This window comes from Cydia splendana, chromosome 15 (assembly GCF_910591565.1).
Source record: "Cydia splendana chromosome 15, ilCydSple1.2, whole genome shotgun sequence".
In the NCBI taxonomy this organism is placed as follows: Eukaryota; Metazoa; Arthropoda; class Insecta; order Lepidoptera; family Tortricidae; genus Cydia; species Cydia splendana.
This window is the reverse complement of record NC_085974.1, coordinates 12,956,260-12,975,255: the sequence shown is the minus strand read 5'-3', so window position 1 is coordinate 12,975,255 and position 18,996 is coordinate 12,956,260. Positions and strand designations below refer to the sequence as shown.

The following is an 18,996-nucleotide window of genomic DNA, read 5'->3' as shown; positions in this document are numbered from 1 at the left end:
TAGTTTAATCGCTGTCTTATCGCATAATTCAAGCTATTCTTCTAAAACAATGCAATGAACGATGCACGCACGCAATCAATCCACAATCATAAATTTTTGACATTTCTTAGTAACAGATAAAGCAATGTTCTATCATTCATACTCATTATACTATGTGAGCGGTTAAAATGGCATCTCAAACAAAATAAAAAAAAACTTGACAGCTTCTTCGGCTAGCGGCAAACGCTTTGCTCCAAGTAACGAATATAACCATTATAACCAAGAAATAATACGTTTATAGAAATTAATCACTTCTCCAGTCGGTGACTGAATTTTATACATTAAGCTTAATATCTGTACTTACCAACTTTACAGAATCATCATTAAATCATGGCAGATGATGGCGAAAATGTAGGTTGATGGTTTGAAGATATTTGTTTATTTTTTCGTATATATTACACTAGTTGTAGTTCTATATTGTTTATTTCTTATTTATCAATGACTTCAAGCCAATTCATGATGTTTTTATACTTGTATCTGCTCTTTTATTTACTGTTTACTTACTTTGATACGCCTTGTTTTCAGGTATCGGTAATGACTGTGAAGGAGCCATTAGATCTTATAAGGCTAAGCTTAGATGAAAGAATATACGTAAAAATGCGTAATGAACGAGAACTTCGTGGCAAACTGCATGTAAGTTTCAATATACATGCTTTTATTAATTTTAAAAAAACTATAGGTTATATTATGGATCCAGCCACATAAACACTTAACAGGGACTGCAGTCTGCACCCAAAATTTAAAAAACAAATACTATAAAAAAAAGTCTTATATACTAATACTTTTTACCCTGCACAGTGGTACATTCATTTTCTTCCCTGTAATTTGGGAAGACAATGAATTTTTTTAATGACAATGATATTTGCAAAATTTGCACTGCAATTATCCAAAGGTTTAAACAATTAAATTATGTAGGTATGTTAAATATTTATTGAAAATATTGTCTTATTTATATTTATATGTCACAGGCTTATGATCAACATCTCAACATGGTCCTAGGAGATGCAGAAGAAACAATCACTACAGTGGAGATTGATGAAGAAACGTACGAGGAAGTCTACAGAACAACAAAGCGGACTATTCCCATGTTATTTGTGAGAGGTGACGGTGTCATATTAGTCTCACCACCAATCCGAGTTGGAGTATAAGTAAGAACAAATAAAACATTAATTAAGTAGATTAGTTTTATTTCTGTCCCAATAATTTCATAAGTTTCTCATTTCCGAAGGTCCGGTTTTTCTTGTCAAGCAGTTCATCTTCATCCATTGCCTCAATGATAGCACCAGCCTTAGTAATAACACTTGGTTTGATTAACTTCTTGTGTGCTTTTTCAGTGATAAAAGTGTTACCGAGCGGAACTCTGATTGATGCTTCATAATCCTTAACACTCTTGAATGGGAAAGGTACATTGGTTACTTTATGAACAGCTAGTTTAGGATCCTTAAATTCTTTTATGATTATATCACCTTTGTTTTCATCCCTTCTCGGAAACTTTGGAGCAGGTTTAGAGATAAATCTGTTCTTTTTCTTTTTAGGGGCTTTAACTCCTTTTCCTCCCCAGGTACCCCAGCCAGGTAGACTTAAATCAATGTCTTCAATTTTATCCTTATTTATTTCATCTTCCTTTTCTTGCCTAAAACTATCAACTACATCATCTTCCTCAAAGACCTCTTCAATATTTACTTTTGGAACAACTTGTTCATCATCATCATCCAACAAATCATGGCCACCTTCTCCTTCTGGTACAATGGAGTTCAAATATTTAGGCTTAGCTTGTATGAATCTAGTTGGATCAATATTTGCATCAACATTTTCTTGGACAGGTACATCACTTTGTGCTATTTTCACTATATCAGAGAGAGGCTTGTTGTTAACCTGTGCATCTTCTGGAGCATTGGCAGCAGTTTCAATTAACTCCTCATCTATGACTGGTATTACTTTTTGTTTTTTTAGTTTCAAGTATTCAAGATTATCTCTTTCTTCTTGTTTGTTTTCAATTTTCTTTGACTTTTTAGTAACCCTTTCCAAATTTTTAATATCTTTCTTAAGTTTGTTAATTTTACTTGCAACTTTGTTTGCAATATTTTTTTCAAGAACTTCATATGCCTCTGATACATCTCTCTTTGCTTTTTTTGTCTCTGGGACAACATTGATTGGTTCCACAGACCAACTAGAAGTAGCTACAGCTGTCTTGGTTTTCTTAGATGAAATTGTGTTCTCAACTTCATTTTTTCTTTTCACTTGCTTAGATTTCTTAGAACTTTGTTCTATAATTGTTGGTTCATCATTCTGTTTGATTGTTTTAGGTTTAGGAAGTTCTGGTTTATTTTTACCAACATTCTTTGCTTTAGGAATTTGTGTTTCTTTTGTTTCTATTTTAGTAGTTCCTTCGGCTTGATCATCACTGTCTTCCTGACCAATCCTATTAATACTATTTCCCAAAAGCAGCATATCTAGTGCTTTTCTATCATTATCACCACCAGTATGCAGTGTTACATCATCATCTGAATCACTATCACTATCATCCTTCTTGTTTGTCTTCCCTTGAACATATTTCTTGTAACCAAAATCAAATTCAGCATCAACATTTGATTTATTTGACCTCTTCATCATCCAGGGGTTCATGGGGTCTTGAGATAGAGTGATGTCTGGTATGTTTTCAGAGTCATCATTTTCTTCATCAGTGCTGTCATTAGCTTGTGTTTTATGTGTTAGGCCTCTGCTTACAGCTAATTGTTCAGCAAGTTCTTGTCTGGTCTGTAAATAGAAATAGGTTCAAATTTAGTTGCAGATTACGAAAAAAGATTACAATATAAAATAAAATCATGGTACATGGTACTGACTAACCATATTATAACCCTTAATCTGACAACATCCAAAATACTAGACATAATTTGTGACCCTGAATATTAACATGTAGAAGATCTTCGGGTACACAGTTCACGTTTAGCATGCAAGCTAGCAACAGATTCTCTTTTAAATTTTTTTCCTAATCAGAATCCACATATTGAGTGCCATGGAGAATAGTCTTTAAACTTACAACATTGTTTGAGCCACAAATGTTAGTTAGAACAAAGAATAAAATGTAAAGTGTACCTCTTTGTCATATTTAGCACGAACCAATTTGCTTTTGGCCCATTTTCCAGTATTCTTGTGCCTCAGTGTATGTCTCTCCAAAGCTCTAGCTTTCTCCAGAGCCTCTAACTTCTTGAGAGCTTCCTCTGGATCCTTCTTCTGTAGCTCTTCAAACTCTTTGAGCTGCAACTTTACTCTTTGCTTCTTGAGAATTCTAAAAATGAGTACCAGTTCAGAACAAAACCCCAATTAGGTATGGATTTAAATATATAAAATGTTTATTTTCAGAAGTATAATATTCCATCAACTATATTTACTGCGCAACATACTAACATACATAAATATTACTTTAATTGCACAAATGAATACGGGGTTTCAATAAATATTGTGTAAATTACCCTATTGGCAATTAAAACTAACCTGTGATACTTTTTGCTCTTTATTTTACTCTGTCTCTTAGCTTTTGCAGCCTTGTATGATTGTTGTGCTCTCAATTTAGCCGAGTGCTGCCTGTGTTCCAACATTTCCTCATATGTCATTGGATACACTTTCTCCTCTTCATCTTCCTCAACTGGTACATTAGGCGGATCAATTTCCTCCAACTCCTTTTCAAGGTTTGACTTGAGTTCAAACTTGGATAAGAACTCATGGGTTGGCTGCATTTTGTTTGAGACACGCTTAAGAGGAAACGAGACAAAGTCTACGGCACGGCTTCTAGCTACGACAGGGTCCCATCTGCCTACTTTTTCCTTCGCCTGCTCGTACCCTGTCGCTCGCTTGATGCGCTCGGCTTGCGGCTTTTCAAGCGGTTTTGCCAGTACTTGCTTATTGTCCTGACTCTTTTTAAGCTTCTTGCTAATCTGTACATGGTGGGACGTGTCTTCTAACACTTTTACAACATTTGTAAGATCGAGTTTAGGTTTAGTTTTGATCAAGTTAAACTCTGAATTGAGGTTAGTAGGTTCGCTTCGCGTCGGCTCGGTAATGAATTGAGTTTTGTCTAGTTTCGATATGGCGTGGACTAGCTTATCGTGCTCGGAAGCCACAAACTCGGACTCTTCGATGTCCTCCATTTTATTTTATTTTAGTAAAATGTAACACAAAAACACAAAACACGACACTTCCTTCCTTAATACATATAACCTACAAAATTTACATGAGAAGTTGAGTTGACAGCTGACATACAAACATGAACTTGTTTGAGTTATAAATAAAAACGTGGGATTCTTGCACGCGGCGCATTTTGTCGCGCGGGCTACCATGCTCAAACTACGTACACTACCTCGCTTGCACATCGTGCATGTACTGGTACAAACTTCTTGGCCATATTCAAATATAGTAACGCGCTTTTATTTAGTCCAGCTACGCAGATCGCGCTAGTTGCATGTCGAGTGACTCTTACTTCTCGTCAAGCCCGTAAAAATAAAAAATAAATCTTTTCACCTCGCTAAAGCCCACAAAGGAATGTCCCGATGCCTTTCTGTCCAAGTCTCTGCGCCAAATACCCAATTTCACAGGTTTAGGGCTTATAGGTGTTGGATTAATTGGAAACACGTGTTAAATTATATTTGTTTATTCATTGTGCGGCGTGGTTTGAGTCTGTTCGGAAAGAGAAGAGTCATGGAATGTATTGGGCCTCGGACTCGGAGTAATATTGGGCCCCATGGCCCCATACATTATCAGACTTTACTTAACAGGAGGCTATTTAGGTATATTCGAAATTGAAAACACATTGAGAATTTGAGAAAGAAAACATATTTTAATTGACAAATCCTCAATAATAAAATAAAAAAGTAAACTTTCAGACATTGTTTGAGGTGAACTTAGTTTTTATTTTAACAGTATAAAATTTGAATATACACCATGTAGGTATACTTCCACACAGTAAAGATGACATTTTACCGCTTAACCCAGGGGTGTCCAAACCCCGGCCCGCGGGAGCCAGGCTCCAAGGGTTCAGCCCTAACAGCAGCAACCAGATACACTCCCCCCCCCCCCCTAATATTAATTAGTGAATCATTTGTCAATTTATTCGGTCACGGTAGATGATTCGTCAGAGGACGGTCCGGGTGGGACATTCTCCTGGTTCGGGTGCTGGCGGGACTGTCTGTAGTGCAGCCGGTTGCGGTACAGTTTCGCCTCGTCAGTGCATTTTATTGTTATGCTGCCTCTGAAAAAAAAACAAGAGATAAACCATAAAGACCCGAGAGTTCGACTGGAAGAAGCAGACCGACTTTTTTTATTTATGTGCGTGCGTCTATTAGATTACTTTAATTGTGAGCGTTCAGAAACTACTGTAGTACTTAGTTTGTTATTTATTTATAAGATTGCTGCGCCCTTGCAGGGTCCATATTATGTATAGGTACCTACCTACCTAATGTTATGTAATATGTTTGCAATAAATGCTTTTGATTTTGATTTTGATTTTGATTCAGCAATATGCATGTGGACCAAAGAATATAATACTCACTAATGTGGACTCCCTCATGTTTTTCCTATTACAAACTTTAAAATAAGAACTCTATCGGTTGTTGTTTATTTACCTACCTGACCAGTCGTTTAGAAACACCGCAGCGCTCAGCAACGGTGTCAACGATGTCATTCACGATTTGAGGGTCGAGCCGCTTCTTCGGCGGGATGTTCATGAAGGCTGGCGATTGCTTGCCAGTCAGGGAATGAGTGGCAAGTACCCTGAAATAAAACATTTTATTTTATTTCAACGTCCTCCTGGCCTAGTCGGTAGTACCTGCCTATGAAGCAAGAGGTTCTGGGTTCGAAACCCGGTAAGGGCATTTATTTGTGTGTACAATATCATGAATATTGCAAAATTCTGTTCAATAATTAGTTATCGATTTTTTTTTAATAAATATACTTATGGCGCTGGATAGGACATGTTTTACGAAGGCCAAACTGCCACCTATCCAAGCAAGGGCTGACCTGGAAAATTCCCGGAAAAAGAGGGCAAGGTCGCCCATGTACCACCAGGAGGCGCACAGTGGAAAAAGAGGCGGCATCAGTTGGCCTCGGCTGGGCGGAGCTGATGGAGGAGGCCGCGCTGGACCGCAAAGAATGGAAATCCCTTCTGAGAGCCCTATGTCCCTGATGAGGGATAACAGAGGATATCATCAAGTATACTTATTGGTAAGAAGTCTATTAATTACCTGCGCGGAAACACTGCTTGCAGAAGTTGCCTTGTGGCGGTGCTGTAGGAAGTCCAGTCTATATCGTTCAATAGTCTGCTTGGCACAACGGCGTTGCCAGCTCCAATCGGTACCTGTTTTACCATTTGGTAGTTTATTATTTCACGCAAATTCAGGATGTCATTTCGTATAGGTAAATATAACATACATTGTAAATTAAATATACCTATGTTATTTAGACGACAATGGTTTCACTCACTTGGATTTTTAGTCGCTATTGGGGGTACTTCCTCAGGCTCGAGTGCACTCAACACGCACTAAGTGCAACCGCCGCAAACATTCGGGCCTGAGGAAGGACTCCCGACGCGCCCGAAATATGTCGCCAATAGTTGCCAATAGCGACTAAAAATTCAAGTGAGTGAAACCGTTGTCGTCTAAACAGTTTAAAATATGTCTCACGAAAGTTTAATTTCGATTAAATATATGTAAAAAAAAATAGGTGTACCATATCGTAATCGATCCCATTATAGCTCGTTTCGCCAGTGTTGGTCGTGTGCGCTGAAACTCGACGAACTTCCAACGTTTTAGGATTCGAAACCGCTTCGCCTTTCACATGATTTCCGTTCACAGTCAAATTCTCCCCCACTGCGTTGGCTTGCTCCATCGGTGACCTCGTACCGTTCTGACGTTCAGGACCATCAAAAGGGTCAACCACACCCTCCGGCAATGGGATGTTCTCGTTATGACATCTAGCCACTAATGCCAAAAAGCGGGCGTAGAGACCTTTAACGACAACCTCCATCTCCTCCATCTTTTGTTTTCGGTCTTCCGCGTCGAAGTCGACTTGGGTGCTCTGGTCGAAGGTCAAGACAGGTATACGGGCGCCTTGTATTGATACTGGAGTGCTGCAGATCATGGAGCGGCTTCTGGGATTTGGAGCCTGGTACCGAGAGGACTGTCTGCTTCGGCTGGTGGAAGCATCACGATGATAGTGAGCGTTTTGGGACGACTTTTTTAGACGTCGGCTGACTTCATAATGCATCTGTAAGAATCAAGAAATGGTTTTTGGACATTAATAATATTTTTGTCTTCCAGCAACAACCAACAGCCACACTATAGGAGTTGATGTAAAAAAAAACATTTTCATTATACCTGTACGGCTACCACCAGTTTTGACATTGACAGATTAACTCGCGTCTACGTAAATTACTTTCTATACATCTCGCTTGCACTAATATGCGAGTACGAGCGAGATGCATAGAAAGTAAGTTACTTAAACGTGAGTGAATATGTCAATGTTAAAACTGGTGGTAGTGCTTCTGGTTCCAATTTCAAATATTAAATAGACGCTTTAAGAAAACGCCGTTTTTTCCTAGTTGTTCATCATAACTCATAGTTTAGAATAAGCAAGCTTAGTCACCTGCTGCTCGAACATAAAAAAAAATATTAGGAGTTGCTCATAGACCAAGAAAAAAGTAAAAAATTAAATCAAAATCACGAACCTCCTGTTCACTTTCGCTGCTAGTATTATCAGTGTCCGGCACCACTTGTGGCAATGATACCGGTCCAGTCGAAACTCCTTGAGCCGGTTGATCGGAACTCATCATCCCGGAAAACTATAACAGAAAAAATATTTTTTTTGGTAAACCTTTTTTCACTATACAGACATACAGACAGACGTGATAAAACTATATGGGTTCGATTTTGTCATTTTGGCTACCGAATACCGAACCCTAAAAAGCATGATAAGATAAGAATTCTTTTGAGTTTCACTTTAGAGCACGTATAAAATGGCGTGGCCTTTTTTCTATTGTACAAAAATAACAGGAAAGTCAGGTCAGGTAGCTTAGCCAAGTCATACAAATCGACCATAATGTATATTTATATTTCTGTACAAGAAATGCGTTTTTTTTCTTCGCATCTTCTCGTAGGTATTATGAAGTAGTTAGATAAAGCGTGGATAAAGCACAAGCCCATGCACAGAGGCTGGGTGCAATTACCTTAACAGTCGATCTTACAAAACAAGAAATCAAAATAAGGCTTTTAAAATTATACATGAACTTTTACTCTAAAAGTATAATATAACAGCGCAATCTAAGTCAGTTAAAATCTACCTTAGGATTCGTCTCGTCACATAAAGGATGACTCACGCTAGACCGGGCCGGGGCCGGGCCAAAGCTTCCGGTGCTTCGTTTTCTATAGAAAGTACCACGTGATGTCGGACGCCTCGGCCCGGGCACGGCCCGGTTTAGCGTGAGTCATCCTTAAGACTGGATTTACCGTCGGGGGTTCGGTATTAATAAACAGATAAAAACACGTTGTAAAAATAATCGTTAGAGTATTATTGACTACTATGTAAGTGAGTAGTATCTGTTATAATTACCATCGGGCCGGATTTCATTTCTCGAATAGTGCGCATACAAAGTGACAATACATTCTTCACTTGATGATCCTCTCTTTCCACCAATTTCTTTTGTTCTTTCACGTAGTGTTTATTATCTGGAAATGGTTATTTGTTTTACATACAAGGGGGCAAAGTTGTTGTTTAGTCCCACGTGCTTATATAGATACCCGAGAAAAAAAAAACAAAATTGAATCACGAGCGTAGCGAGCGTTTTAAATGTACAATCTTGAGCGTTGCGAATGTTCAAGGCACTTAAACAAACTTTGCTACAGAGTGAAACACAAACATATATTTTTACCACACTAACGCGATGATAATATTCACCCAATCTATCTAAAATCTATTAGCTATGAAAACCGAGGGTTGGTTTGATTAATTTAGTTTTAATTGTTATAAAATTTGCAATTTGTTTTTCAGTCCTAACACATATATTTTACATGGTAATCAACAAATCGAAATTCAAACTTAGGGGCATAGCTATAGTTAATATACATATAAGTAGGTATACAGTCACCACACAGGCTTGTTATGCCATTTAGGGTTCTTGCTAAATTGGAAATTCTATAGCGTAAGTATTGAACAACCAATTTAGCCAGGACTCTAAACGGCGCAATAATCGCGGAGCGTGATGGTACCTACATTAAATTGTGACAAAAATGTTTTCTATAATATCATTATCCAGAGAGGAAAATGGAAACTACAATTGTAAGGAGAAGCGGTCGTCCATCCTCTTAATAATGAAAATGACTAGATGACAGTTAGATAACGGTTATTTAAAAACTCACCCGATATCCTCATAACCTGCGCCCGCCGAGTATTATTCCCGTGTTTATCTCGAACAAATATCATCTTTCCAATGTGTAGCTGCGTCTCATTACCGATCAAGGATCCAACATTGACCACTCCATAACTGGGAAATACATCACGTTCGTCCACCCATTCCACGAGCAACCACAATCTTTGCGACATTTTAAATGCCACACAAGTGACACAAGCGAAGACGCGAATAGTTACTGACTAAAGGGAAGACAAGGAACCGTTCGCTGAATTAACTCAGGTAAAAATATTGAATGCAATACCCCAAGTGCGATATGCACCTTTAACGGCCCACCCTCCTTCGGTTACGAAGAGCAAATGATCGAGCGATTTCGTTGCTTGCTTGTTATGAATCAGCTTTTGTGCTGTGGAGAAAAAAAATGTTTTGTCTAGGAAAGACTAGGAATATTATAATAGAAATTTAATTTCTCACCTATGATGCACATTGTAAGTTATAGAAATTTAAATACATATGGGCATGGGGACTTATCAAATATAAAAGTAGCACAATTCACATTTCAATTTCATGTTTTTTTTTTTACTGACGAAGCTCGAAGGCCGTATCTTTTTTAATTTGGGGACCATCATAACACAGATCGACGTAAACCCAAAATATTCAAAGCTTAATTGAACTATTGCCTATGGGGGTGTACCTAATACTAGCTATAGGCGAAGATATAAAGTTATACTTACGGTAAGTAATCCTAAAAAAACAACGCACCAAAATTATGTTTTAACACGTCGGAATTTTCTTGATGAGCAGTAAACGATTGTTATGAGAAAAATACTATAAAAGGTTGCATCAAGAATTATTCAAGAATGATATTTTTGAAGAGTTAATTAAGTGTTGACGTAAACTAGGTGACGCTATTTCCAGTACCTATATTCCATTTTAATTCAAAATTCCATTTGGATTAAATGTTTTATAAAGGCCTCTGGGCTCAGGAGGATATGGCACCATAAGTTGTGTTGTAACACTTGTAACAAAAATTGTCAAACACCGACTTTTACTACAGAACTACTTGCTACATAATCTACGAGCCTGTACGCGCCATTTACTTCAGCTGCCAAATTCCGGCCACGAACTTTTCTTCTATTTGGGTACCTACTCTTTGACAGTGTAAGTAAATAAATATGAAATAAAATTGTATGAATTCACTAGGTACATTTTTAGGGTTCCGTACCTTCAAAGGAAAAAAACGGAACGCTTATTATAGCCCAAGTAGCACAGATAGCTCTATAACTACTCACTTTTAGTTCTATCTAACGCTCTGTGCGTATTAAGACACTTATAAGAGCACACTCGTGGTCCTACAGCTGTATAATAGATCTCAGTGATATTTATATAGCTTAGGGCTGATTAAAAGCTGCATTACGGCTCTGAAAACTACCATTAATACGCAAAGAGTGATATAAAGGTATATTTGCTACGACCCTATACAGCTTTAAGGGTTATCAAATGCTTTAACCGTTATAAGGTCTGTTTAGTGGATGTAATTACGCCATGTGCTGTATAAGGAGGTAATTGTGGACTTTTATTACGTTGACTTATTAAGGGAGCACAAGTGAACTATTATGAAGCTAATAGACGTATAATAGAACACATGTGGCACATAATACAGCTTGTCGCTTAACATGTTTACCGCTAAGCAGCTTTTATTACACTGACTTTTAAGGGAGCACGAGTGAACTAATATGAAGCCAATAGACGTATAATGGAACACATGTGGCGCATAATACAGCTTATCGCTGAACGTGTTTACCGCTAAGCAGCTTTTATTACGCTGACTTTTTAAGGAAGCACGAATGAACTATTATGAAGCCAATAGACGTATAATGGAACACACGTGGCGCATAATACAGCTTATCGCTGAACATGTTTACCGCTAAGCAGCTTTTATTACGCCGACTTTTAAGGGAGCACGAGTGAACTAATATGAAGCCAATAGACGTATAAATGGAACACATGGGGCGCATAATACAGCTTATAGCTGAACATGTTTACCGCTAAGCAGGTTTTATTATTCTGACTTTTTGAGGAAGCACGAATGAACTATTATGAAGCCAATAGACGTATAATGGAACACATGGGGCGCATAATACAGCTTATCGCTGAACATGTTTACCGCTAAAGCAGCTTTTATTTCGCTGACTTATTATAAGGGAGAACGAGTGAACTATTATGATACCAATAGACGTATAATCGAACACATGTGGCGTATAATACGGCTGAGCGCTGAACATGTTTACCGCTAAGCAGCCTATTATACTACCATTGGGACTGTCTGCATAGCGGCTGTTAAAACGTTCACAAGATGCCTTATAACTGTTTAGAGGTTCACTAGTGTATCGAAATAACGACTTGGACTTTATAGTGGTTCACTTAACTATCTTTATCAGATATATAACAGTCGTATGCTGCATATAAGAATTTTAACGGTTCACGTTGCTTTTTAACATTGACCGCCATTTTATTGTATATAACCTACAAAATTGGAATTGATTTTCCAACTTTTAAGGGTAACAATAAGGTTTTGTGCCTGAGTTCTTAACCTAAATCATTAGTTTAGTACTTCCTATAACGTATTATTAACTTTTTATCTCATAATTCTGTCCAATCCACTGAAATAGTTTTTACACATAGCTTATTTATATAATTAATTTAAATAAATACTGATTATTTTCGTGGCGCACTGAAATTTTCTTAGATAATGTATATATATAATGTCAATAAACTTGCATTCCCAAACATCTTATCGCATTAATATATAAAAGATCATGTACAAACATTTAACTAAACACTTTAACAAAATGCCTTATGGTGTCGTTGCGCTTAACGTTTTTGCTTCAATATAAATATGTTCACCTCTGCGTTCGTCGTCACTATACTAAATATAATAGCTGATTTTTAAGGCAGAGGTGTAAAAGTATGTTATAAATTATCTTTTATTCAGCCCAACGTCAATCTTTCCCGGTATTAGGGCGCACATGTGACATATTAGCTGAATAAAGGGTAACTGGTGGTCTCTTACCCAGTCAATATACCCCTCTTATAACTCCTGTTACCCCTTATAATTCCGTTAAATTGCTGCTACAACGCTCTTAAGTAGCTATGTGAACTTAAGGCTGCCTAATTTGTGCCCATTTAAGAGTTATAAAAGCTGAAAAGACGCTTACACAGCTCTTATGCAGCTTTTATATTCCAGCTTCAAGCGTATTCGTACTTCATTATGCCGCTGCTATACAGCTAATATGTGCTACTTGGGAGGATCGACTGCAATACCTACCCACATGGGCGGTAAATGAGAAAGTAAAAAAATTGAGTTTTCTTTAAATATATCGTGTTATATACCTATCAAATGAAAGAGCTCATTTTGAGAATATCAAATATATATTTTTTATAATTTTAAAATACATAAGGTAAACGTACTAGTGCTCGACATGCTAATGCCCAATAGATGACACCTTGCTGTCACCTCTATTGACAATGACTTAAATTTCAAGATGACTTGCACTGGGACCGCGTCGAGCACCAGTAGGTACGTTTACCTTAGGTTAGAAGTTAGTTAAGATAATAGCCAAAAAATTGCCATTCCCACCCCCCTTTTATCTCCGAAACTACTGGGTCTAAAATTTTGAAAAAAATACACAAAATAGGTCTTTACCTATAGATGAAACAGGAAAACCTATTAGAAATGTGAAGTCAAGCGTGAGTCGGACTTAATGGACGGAACGCAAGTCCGACTCGCACTTGGCCGGTTTTTCTTCATAACTACACGAAGTTTGCGATTTTTTAATTTCAATACCTACACACTTATTTTTTATTGTTACTGATGCAAATACCTATTTCACAATTCGTGAAAATGACGTCTGCCTTCCTATCACCAGTGATGAGATTCAAGCGGCACACGTTTGAATGTCTGTGTGGATTATTCCGATTCTACAGATCTAATAGGTATTTAATACTGCAATAAGATCTAATAAGGTAAAATTCGATGCAGACAACCAATTTTGAATTTTATTTATTTTGTGCAATTAGCACCTGATAAGTATAATAAAGGTAATAAATGGCCCATACCCTAGGGTAATAGCTAGGTATATGTATATATTAAAATGTGTATACATAATAGTTATTTTCTCAACTTTATTTAATTATCAGAATTATCCTCTAACTAAGGTCTGATAAACTAGAAATTCCATCAATTTAAGAACCATGATTCTGAAAAATACAATAACGGCTACAATCAGTCAATCACATCGCATACTCTACCCCAGGTAAAAAGTTTACCTTTTCCAAATAGCGAACAATTACTTTAGTGCCAGAGGCCAATAAAGATTATCTTAAAACTAAGCTGTTTTAACAATTGGCGCATCTGGTTATCAATGGACGATACTTGTTACCTGTTTCGAAAAATAAGCCTCTAACATTACGAGTGGTGAATATCGTGGTATTTTATTAAGACAATAGGGAGGAGAGTTTACATGAGGAAGTATTTGCCATAGACCGTTCAGTACACATCTGTGCCTTCCAGCAGAGGGTTGCTTAAAAGCTAGTGTAAGTTCCCAATAGTGTGACCATTCGATTCCGGGCAGTTTGCTCAGTCTCGTCGTGGGTAAGTAATTACTTTCTTACTATGATTTTTTTATTCGATTCATTTAATTTTTTAGCAATTAGTTATTTTGTATATTAGGTAGAACTTATGTGTACCTATTTTAAATTTAAATTACTGTACGTGTAGAAAGTTTATGGTTTAAAAAGTGTATGGCGGTGTTCACATTAGATGCGTATTCGCACACCGCTTCGGCTGTCACGCTCGCTCATACTTACACCGGACCGGAGCGACTTGCGAATTCGCATGAGTGTGATAACCGCATAATGCATAAATGTTTAATCAAAATTTACTTTTATTGTTCCGTACCGTATTCTCCCACTTAAAAACAAACATGTTCTAATTATATATTTATACACTTTTACATACGCTAGCATTTGACATACCATATATATTATTTACATGTATACGCAATTGTGTCATATTTTCGATTAGGTACCTTTTGTATTTATTTATAATTTCTGCTGGTCCCAAATAAATCGTTTCCTGATATTGAAATCAAATTGGTATGAAATTTTACGTTTTTAAATACGCCCCGAGATTATACTCCCTGTATCCTACAAGTATTTACTTGAATAATTTTAAGTATCTTATTTTTTGATAATCAGAAAAATCCTATTAAATATTTACCTATAATTGTTATCAGAATTTCGTCAAAATTAGTATCTAACTAACTAAATTACTTACTCGTTTTTATGTAATTTTTCTACATAAATAGTTTTCGAACACAATTACATGCTAAATGTACCAAATTTCTAAAGTTTAATAAAGATTAAATAAATAAATAAACAAAATGGAGTAAGAATATGTTCCCGCGTGATACCTACTTAAGTACAACGTTGATCCGAGTCAATTGTCCGATTGCAGTAGGTATAATATAATACAAATCCCATTAAAAATATTTCATTTGAAAATTATTCTTTATGTTTTAAAGCTCTACATATGTAATATGTATATTGTATATTTGTTTATTCATAATATAGGTACGAATTTTATCAATTAATCAAATACCTATACAAAGATTAATTTAAGGCCCAGTTTGAAAATAAAATAAAAATTAATCTGTTTATTTCATAAAAAAAGCATATATATATTTAAACTTAACTACTATAATAGCTAATCTTAAATTAAAAAGATTTATTGAGTTAAGGAGTAGTGGACATGTATAGAGTCAACAATATAGGTTAGTTTGTAGATTGCATATTTTATTAGTTATTTTATACAAAATATACTTACATCATGATGAATATTATCTACGAGTATGTATTACGGCGCAGTACTAACATAATATTATGTTTTGTTTTTAGTAAGTTACATTATGTCAATTGACACATCCGTCATGGAGCTTACCGCCGCCCACGCCTTACTGCAACTTCAGTGCGCCCCAGGGTGTGCTAAGCTAGAAATAGAGGGCGCTGCTACATTGTTTTTGAACTGCCTACCTACTCCCCAAACTCCGGTAAGAATAAAATCTTATTTGTGATATTTATTCATTTATTATTCATTTTCACAAAGTTTAATATTTTTATTATTAATTTTAGTCAACGGCCAAACTTCAGTCGCAATCTACACCTCTAAATACTCCTAAGTCAGTTAGAAGCATGAGTTCGGGAGATGAAAACTCAGAGGTAAGTTAATTCCACTCAATAGATTCTAATTCATTAGAATTACGTTAAGAATAGAAACAACAACTAACTATTCGTACTTTTCGCAGATCAACAGTCCGTTCCATAGCCCAATTACATACAAAAAACATAAGTATGCTCAGAAATATAGACACGCTGCACCCGCCCACTCAAGACAAGACAATCGCAAGATAAAACAGCAAACAGAGACGAAAAAGACTCCACATAATAACCGTTTTAACTGTTACGTATCCCATTCTGAACCGAATTTAAACCACAAAATGACCCGTGATCAGGGAACTCAAACCGATGAAGATAATTCGACATTAATATCAGAATTGTATGCGACAATTCATTCCTTACGCAAACAACTACAGGAAAGTCTTAAGAGATCACCCCCGTCTAGGGTTGAAAAACTGGACCCTGATGTGTCGACTGATGTGCTGAAGATCAAACAGCTTAATCAGCAGGAAAATATCCAAAATAATAGGAGAAACTACAAGCGTAGTTCAAGTTCTTGCATTACGGTAAAAAAAAATTTTGTTACTTGTTACCAAGCTGCTAATATACTTAACGTACATTTTATAGCATTTTCAGTGCAGCGGAGTGGTGTTAACGGAATTGGTATAAACAATTTCAACCCTAATGATTAATTAGCGTTAATTACCTTAATATTAACCTTAATTTACCATTTCAGTTGGAATTATCTATACCAATTCCGTTAACACCACTCACTGCACCAAAAATGCTATAAAATTTACGATGTTTGCTTATTAGTATCAATATAGAAACTGTTTTTTTTTCTTGCTTGCAGGCCAATACTCCAAATTCGGACACAGATGCATCTGACGACGAATGGAAGCCTAACGATGATTACAGGCCAAGCAAGCAAATTATTAATGAGATGATGAAACCTAAGGGAAATGAGATGGTAAATATAAACATTTTTTGATGGTACACCCCGCCGCAATAATTCAAGTCATATTATGTTTATTTGCAACTTGTATTTATAGTTAATCGTAATTCGTATTTGCTCATTCAGGTCCCAATTGGAGAAGGATACGCTACAGTGCCTGCCAGAGTTCTAAAGCAAATCGATTGGAACTCGTACACTAGCGCGACAAGGAAACTGTTGACTTCAGTATTTACACGCCGGTAATTTATTTTTACTGCATAAGTAAATATTACTTAGGGCATACTGAAAATTCCTGGACTGGCTACTTAGAAAAAATAAAGTCTTCTCATATATCAGAATCCAGAAACTTTCAGTACCTATTTCATTAATTGATTTTATTAAACTGTATTAAAAGTATACTTATGTTTGATTTTTTTAGAGTATTAGCCACTCATTCTTTAACCGGGAAATCTTCTCCCGCCTTCCCGGGCAAACCTGCAAAGAAACGCCTCGACCCGGAACTTGTCAATGACATTGTGCAAGTTGTTGTTGAAAGATCCGGAGTTAATGCAAGCTTGGTGCGGTAAGTCTCACTCAAAAATGTATTGTTAGATAGATAGATAGATTTATTTATTGGTACTGAGCGCCTACCGACCCACGTTCGACGTGTTGCCTCCCTATCACACTTACGTACGAATTTACAAGTGCGACAGAGAGGCAACACATCGAACGTGATTTGCGATAGGCCTTCAGATCATACAACTGTTATTAATAAAGAACGCATGGTAATTTAAATTTTAATAGGATCATAGTTTTCTGGGCAATTTCTGGGGCATTTGGATGTAACGTAGACTTATATGACTTCAATAATAATAATTTCTTTTTTTTTCTCAGAACCAGTATAACTACGAAATGTGCTGATGAGAGCAAGATGTACCGCAGTCGCCAACAGAATAAAAAGAAACGGCCGTCTAACCAAGAAAATCTTCCTCCATCCCCGTACAATGATTCTTCCGATGATACGTATTGATTTTAATAAAACACTGGATTTTAATGTCATGTAACAATTTATGATTAACTATCTAGTTAATAATTTATAATGATGTGTATTGTAAGTAAATAATGCATTTACCAAAAAGCAATCCCAGTGCAATTACGCAATTAGCTTTGTTGTCTGAAGACATATAAAATTTGGATTTCATAGTGTAATAATATTTAATTTTATGAAGTTTGTATACAGATTAATGAATACCTCGTGGGTATAGGTATTATTTCAAATTTATAAATTTGTTTCCATTTATTGATGTGAAGTAGGTCTCTAATACCTCTTATAAATCAATAAGATTGTTTAAGTCATAAGGGCCATAATTAATAGGATGTAAGAATGCGATACAATCATTTATATCATAATATATCATATAATATAGTTTTACGAAATTACGTAGGTAGCACAATTGCAAATTGATTATAGGTAGGAAGTTTTCTCGAAGGAAAGTTTTACCTTTTTTGCTGTAAGTAAGTTTATTTAGGTATTTTTTACGAATTTATTTTGACTTAAGTATAACATTTAATATTGTAAACATATTCAATGTTATCCTGGCGGTCCACAAATACCATGCCTGGTATACCTCGCGCTGTACCTAACTTAATACTTTCTACGTCACTTTAGGTATCATGTATTTTAAATAAAAAATGTATTAATTTTAAATTTATTAATAAATTAGTATTTGAATACTCGTTTTTAGTTTCATTTCCACAATATTTTTTATTGAAGTATGTACTTGGATAAATTAAGACGAAAGGGGGCGGCAGCTTCTCCATACAAACGTAGTCCCATGGTATAATAATATACTCCGCCTGGTACTCCATTCCCGTCTTTTCTAGGTCACCTAACTGACACGGGCTTACGTCATCATGCGACAGCGCTATATGATAATATGCGATAGCGCTATATATAGCGGCCATGTTGTTGTGACGTAGCCCCGTGTCACTCTGGGAATGGAAGACCATGTTTTATTAGACTATGCGTAGTCCCCCTTTTCCTCTCCAGATATTGACATTTTAATTTGTTAAGTGGTATCCAGACGGGACTGATCAAATCGGTCGATAGGATCAGAAATGAAATTGGCGCGTCAATCTCCAATTTTAGATTTATGGTGATATTAGAGCCCTCTAAATTGAAAAAATGCCCCTGAACGAAAATACTGGCCTCACAAATTGGTATTCTTGCGTCCGCACCTTATTTTATCGGTAATATCGGTCATTATCGGCGGTTGAATTCGGCGAGCTAAATTGGTATTTGCGTCCGCACCTCCTGATTCGATCGGGCAATTGAATCAGATTGGCGAAAAATTGACTAATCTGGATACGCCTTTACGAATGCAGAGGGCCT

The 18,996-nt window shown here is 36.4% G+C and overlaps 4 protein-coding genes across 4 annotated transcripts; 2 read left to right on the top strand and 2 right to left on the bottom strand.

Annotated features, from left to right (window-relative positions):
- Positions 1–231: 231 nt before the first annotated feature.
- LOC134797691 (U6 snRNA-associated Sm-like protein LSm3) lies at positions 232–1,214 on the top strand. The gene is made up of 3 exons (XM_063770037.1): positions 232–390; positions 565–672; positions 1,008–1,214. Exons 1-3 carry the CDS (start codon positions 370–372, stop codon positions 1,185–1,187), a joined length of 309 nt encoding a protein of 102 aa, XP_063626107.1. The 5' UTR covers positions 232–369; the 3' UTR covers positions 1,188–1,214.
- On the bottom strand, positions 1,210–4,236 carry LOC134797681 (U3 small nucleolar RNA-associated protein 14 homolog C). The gene is made up of 3 exons (XM_063770024.1): positions 3,535–4,236; positions 3,136–3,328; positions 1,210–2,796 (listed from the first exon to the last, which is right to left on the bottom strand). Exons 1-3 carry the CDS (start codon positions 4,185–4,187, stop codon positions 1,225–1,227), a joined length of 2,418 nt encoding a protein of 805 aa, XP_063626094.1. The 5' UTR covers positions 4,188–4,236; the 3' UTR covers positions 1,210–1,224.
- A 906-nt stretch (positions 4,237–5,142) lies between these two features.
- Positions 5,143–9,799, bottom strand: LOC134797674 (uncharacterized). The gene is made up of 7 exons (XM_063770017.1): positions 9,444–9,799; positions 8,638–8,753; positions 7,757–7,870; positions 6,760–7,296; positions 6,276–6,388; positions 5,662–5,805; positions 5,143–5,284 (listed from the first exon to the last, which is right to left on the bottom strand). Exons 1-7 carry the CDS (start codon positions 9,625–9,627, stop codon positions 5,143–5,145), a joined length of 1,350 nt encoding a protein of 449 aa, XP_063626087.1. The 5' UTR covers positions 9,628–9,799.
- A 5,831-nt stretch (positions 9,800–15,630) lies between these two features.
- On the top strand, positions 15,631–17,634 carry LOC134797274 (protein insensitive-like). The gene is made up of 5 exons (XM_063769502.1): positions 15,631–16,236; positions 16,524–16,640; positions 16,752–16,864; positions 17,044–17,187; positions 17,499–17,634. The coding sequence occupies exons 1-5, from the start codon at positions 15,991–15,993 to the stop codon at positions 17,632–17,634; spliced, it is 756 nt and encodes a 251-aa protein (XP_063625572.1). The 5' UTR covers positions 15,631–15,990.
- Positions 17,635–18,996: the final 1,362 nt, after the last annotated feature.

What these genes read in the sequence shown, in the direction of transcription:
- LOC134797691 (XM_063770037.1), top strand. Translation starts at nt 370, where the DNA reads ATGGCAGATGATGGCGAAAAT. An exon ending in TGGCAGATGATGGCGAAAAT is followed by an intron (nt 391 to 564) that starts GTAGGTTGATGG and finishes CCTTGTTTTCAG; the next exon opens with GTATCGGTAATGACTGTGAA. An exon ending in AACTTCGTGGCAAACTGCAT is followed by an intron (nt 673 to 1,007) that starts GTAAGTTTCAAT and finishes TATATGTCACAG; the next exon opens with GCTTATGATCAACATCTCAA.
- LOC134797681 (XM_063770024.1), bottom strand. Translation starts at nt 4,187, where the DNA reads ATGGAGGACATCGAAGAGTCCGAGTTTGTGGCTTCCGAGCACGATAAG. An exon ending in AAGAGCAAAAAGTATCACAG is followed by an intron (nt 3,329 to 3,534) that starts GTTAGTTTTAAT and finishes ACTCATTTTTAG; the next exon opens with AATTCTCAAGAAGCAAAGAG. An exon ending in GTGCTAAATATGACAAAGAG is followed by an intron (nt 2,797 to 3,135) that starts GTACACTTTACA and finishes TTCTATTTACAG; the next exon opens with ACCAGACAAGAACTTGCTGA.
- LOC134797674 (XM_063770017.1), bottom strand. Translation starts at nt 9,627, where the DNA reads ATGTCGCAAAGATTGTGGTTGCTCGTGGAATGGGTGGACGAACGTGAT. An exon ending in GCAGGTTATGAGGATATCGG is followed by an intron (nt 8,754 to 9,443) that starts GTGAGTTTTTAA and finishes AACCATTTCCAG; the next exon opens with ATAATAAACACTACGTGAAA. An exon ending in CAAGCAGTGTTTCCGCGCAG is followed by an intron (nt 5,806 to 6,275) that starts GTAATTAATAGA and finishes GTTTTATTTCAG; the next exon opens with GGTACTTGCCACTCATTCCC.
- LOC134797274 (XM_063769502.1), top strand. Translation starts at nt 15,991, where the DNA reads ATGACCCGTGATCAGGGAACTCAAACCGATGAAGATAATTCGACATTA. An exon ending in AACCTAAGGGAAATGAGATG is followed by an intron (nt 16,641 to 16,751) that starts GTAAATATAAAC and finishes TTGCTCATTCAG; the next exon opens with GTCCCAATTGGAGAAGGATA. An exon ending in ACTTCAGTATTTACACGCCG is followed by an intron (nt 16,865 to 17,043) that starts GTAATTTATTTT and finishes TGATTTTTTTAG; the next exon opens with AGTATTAGCCACTCATTCTT.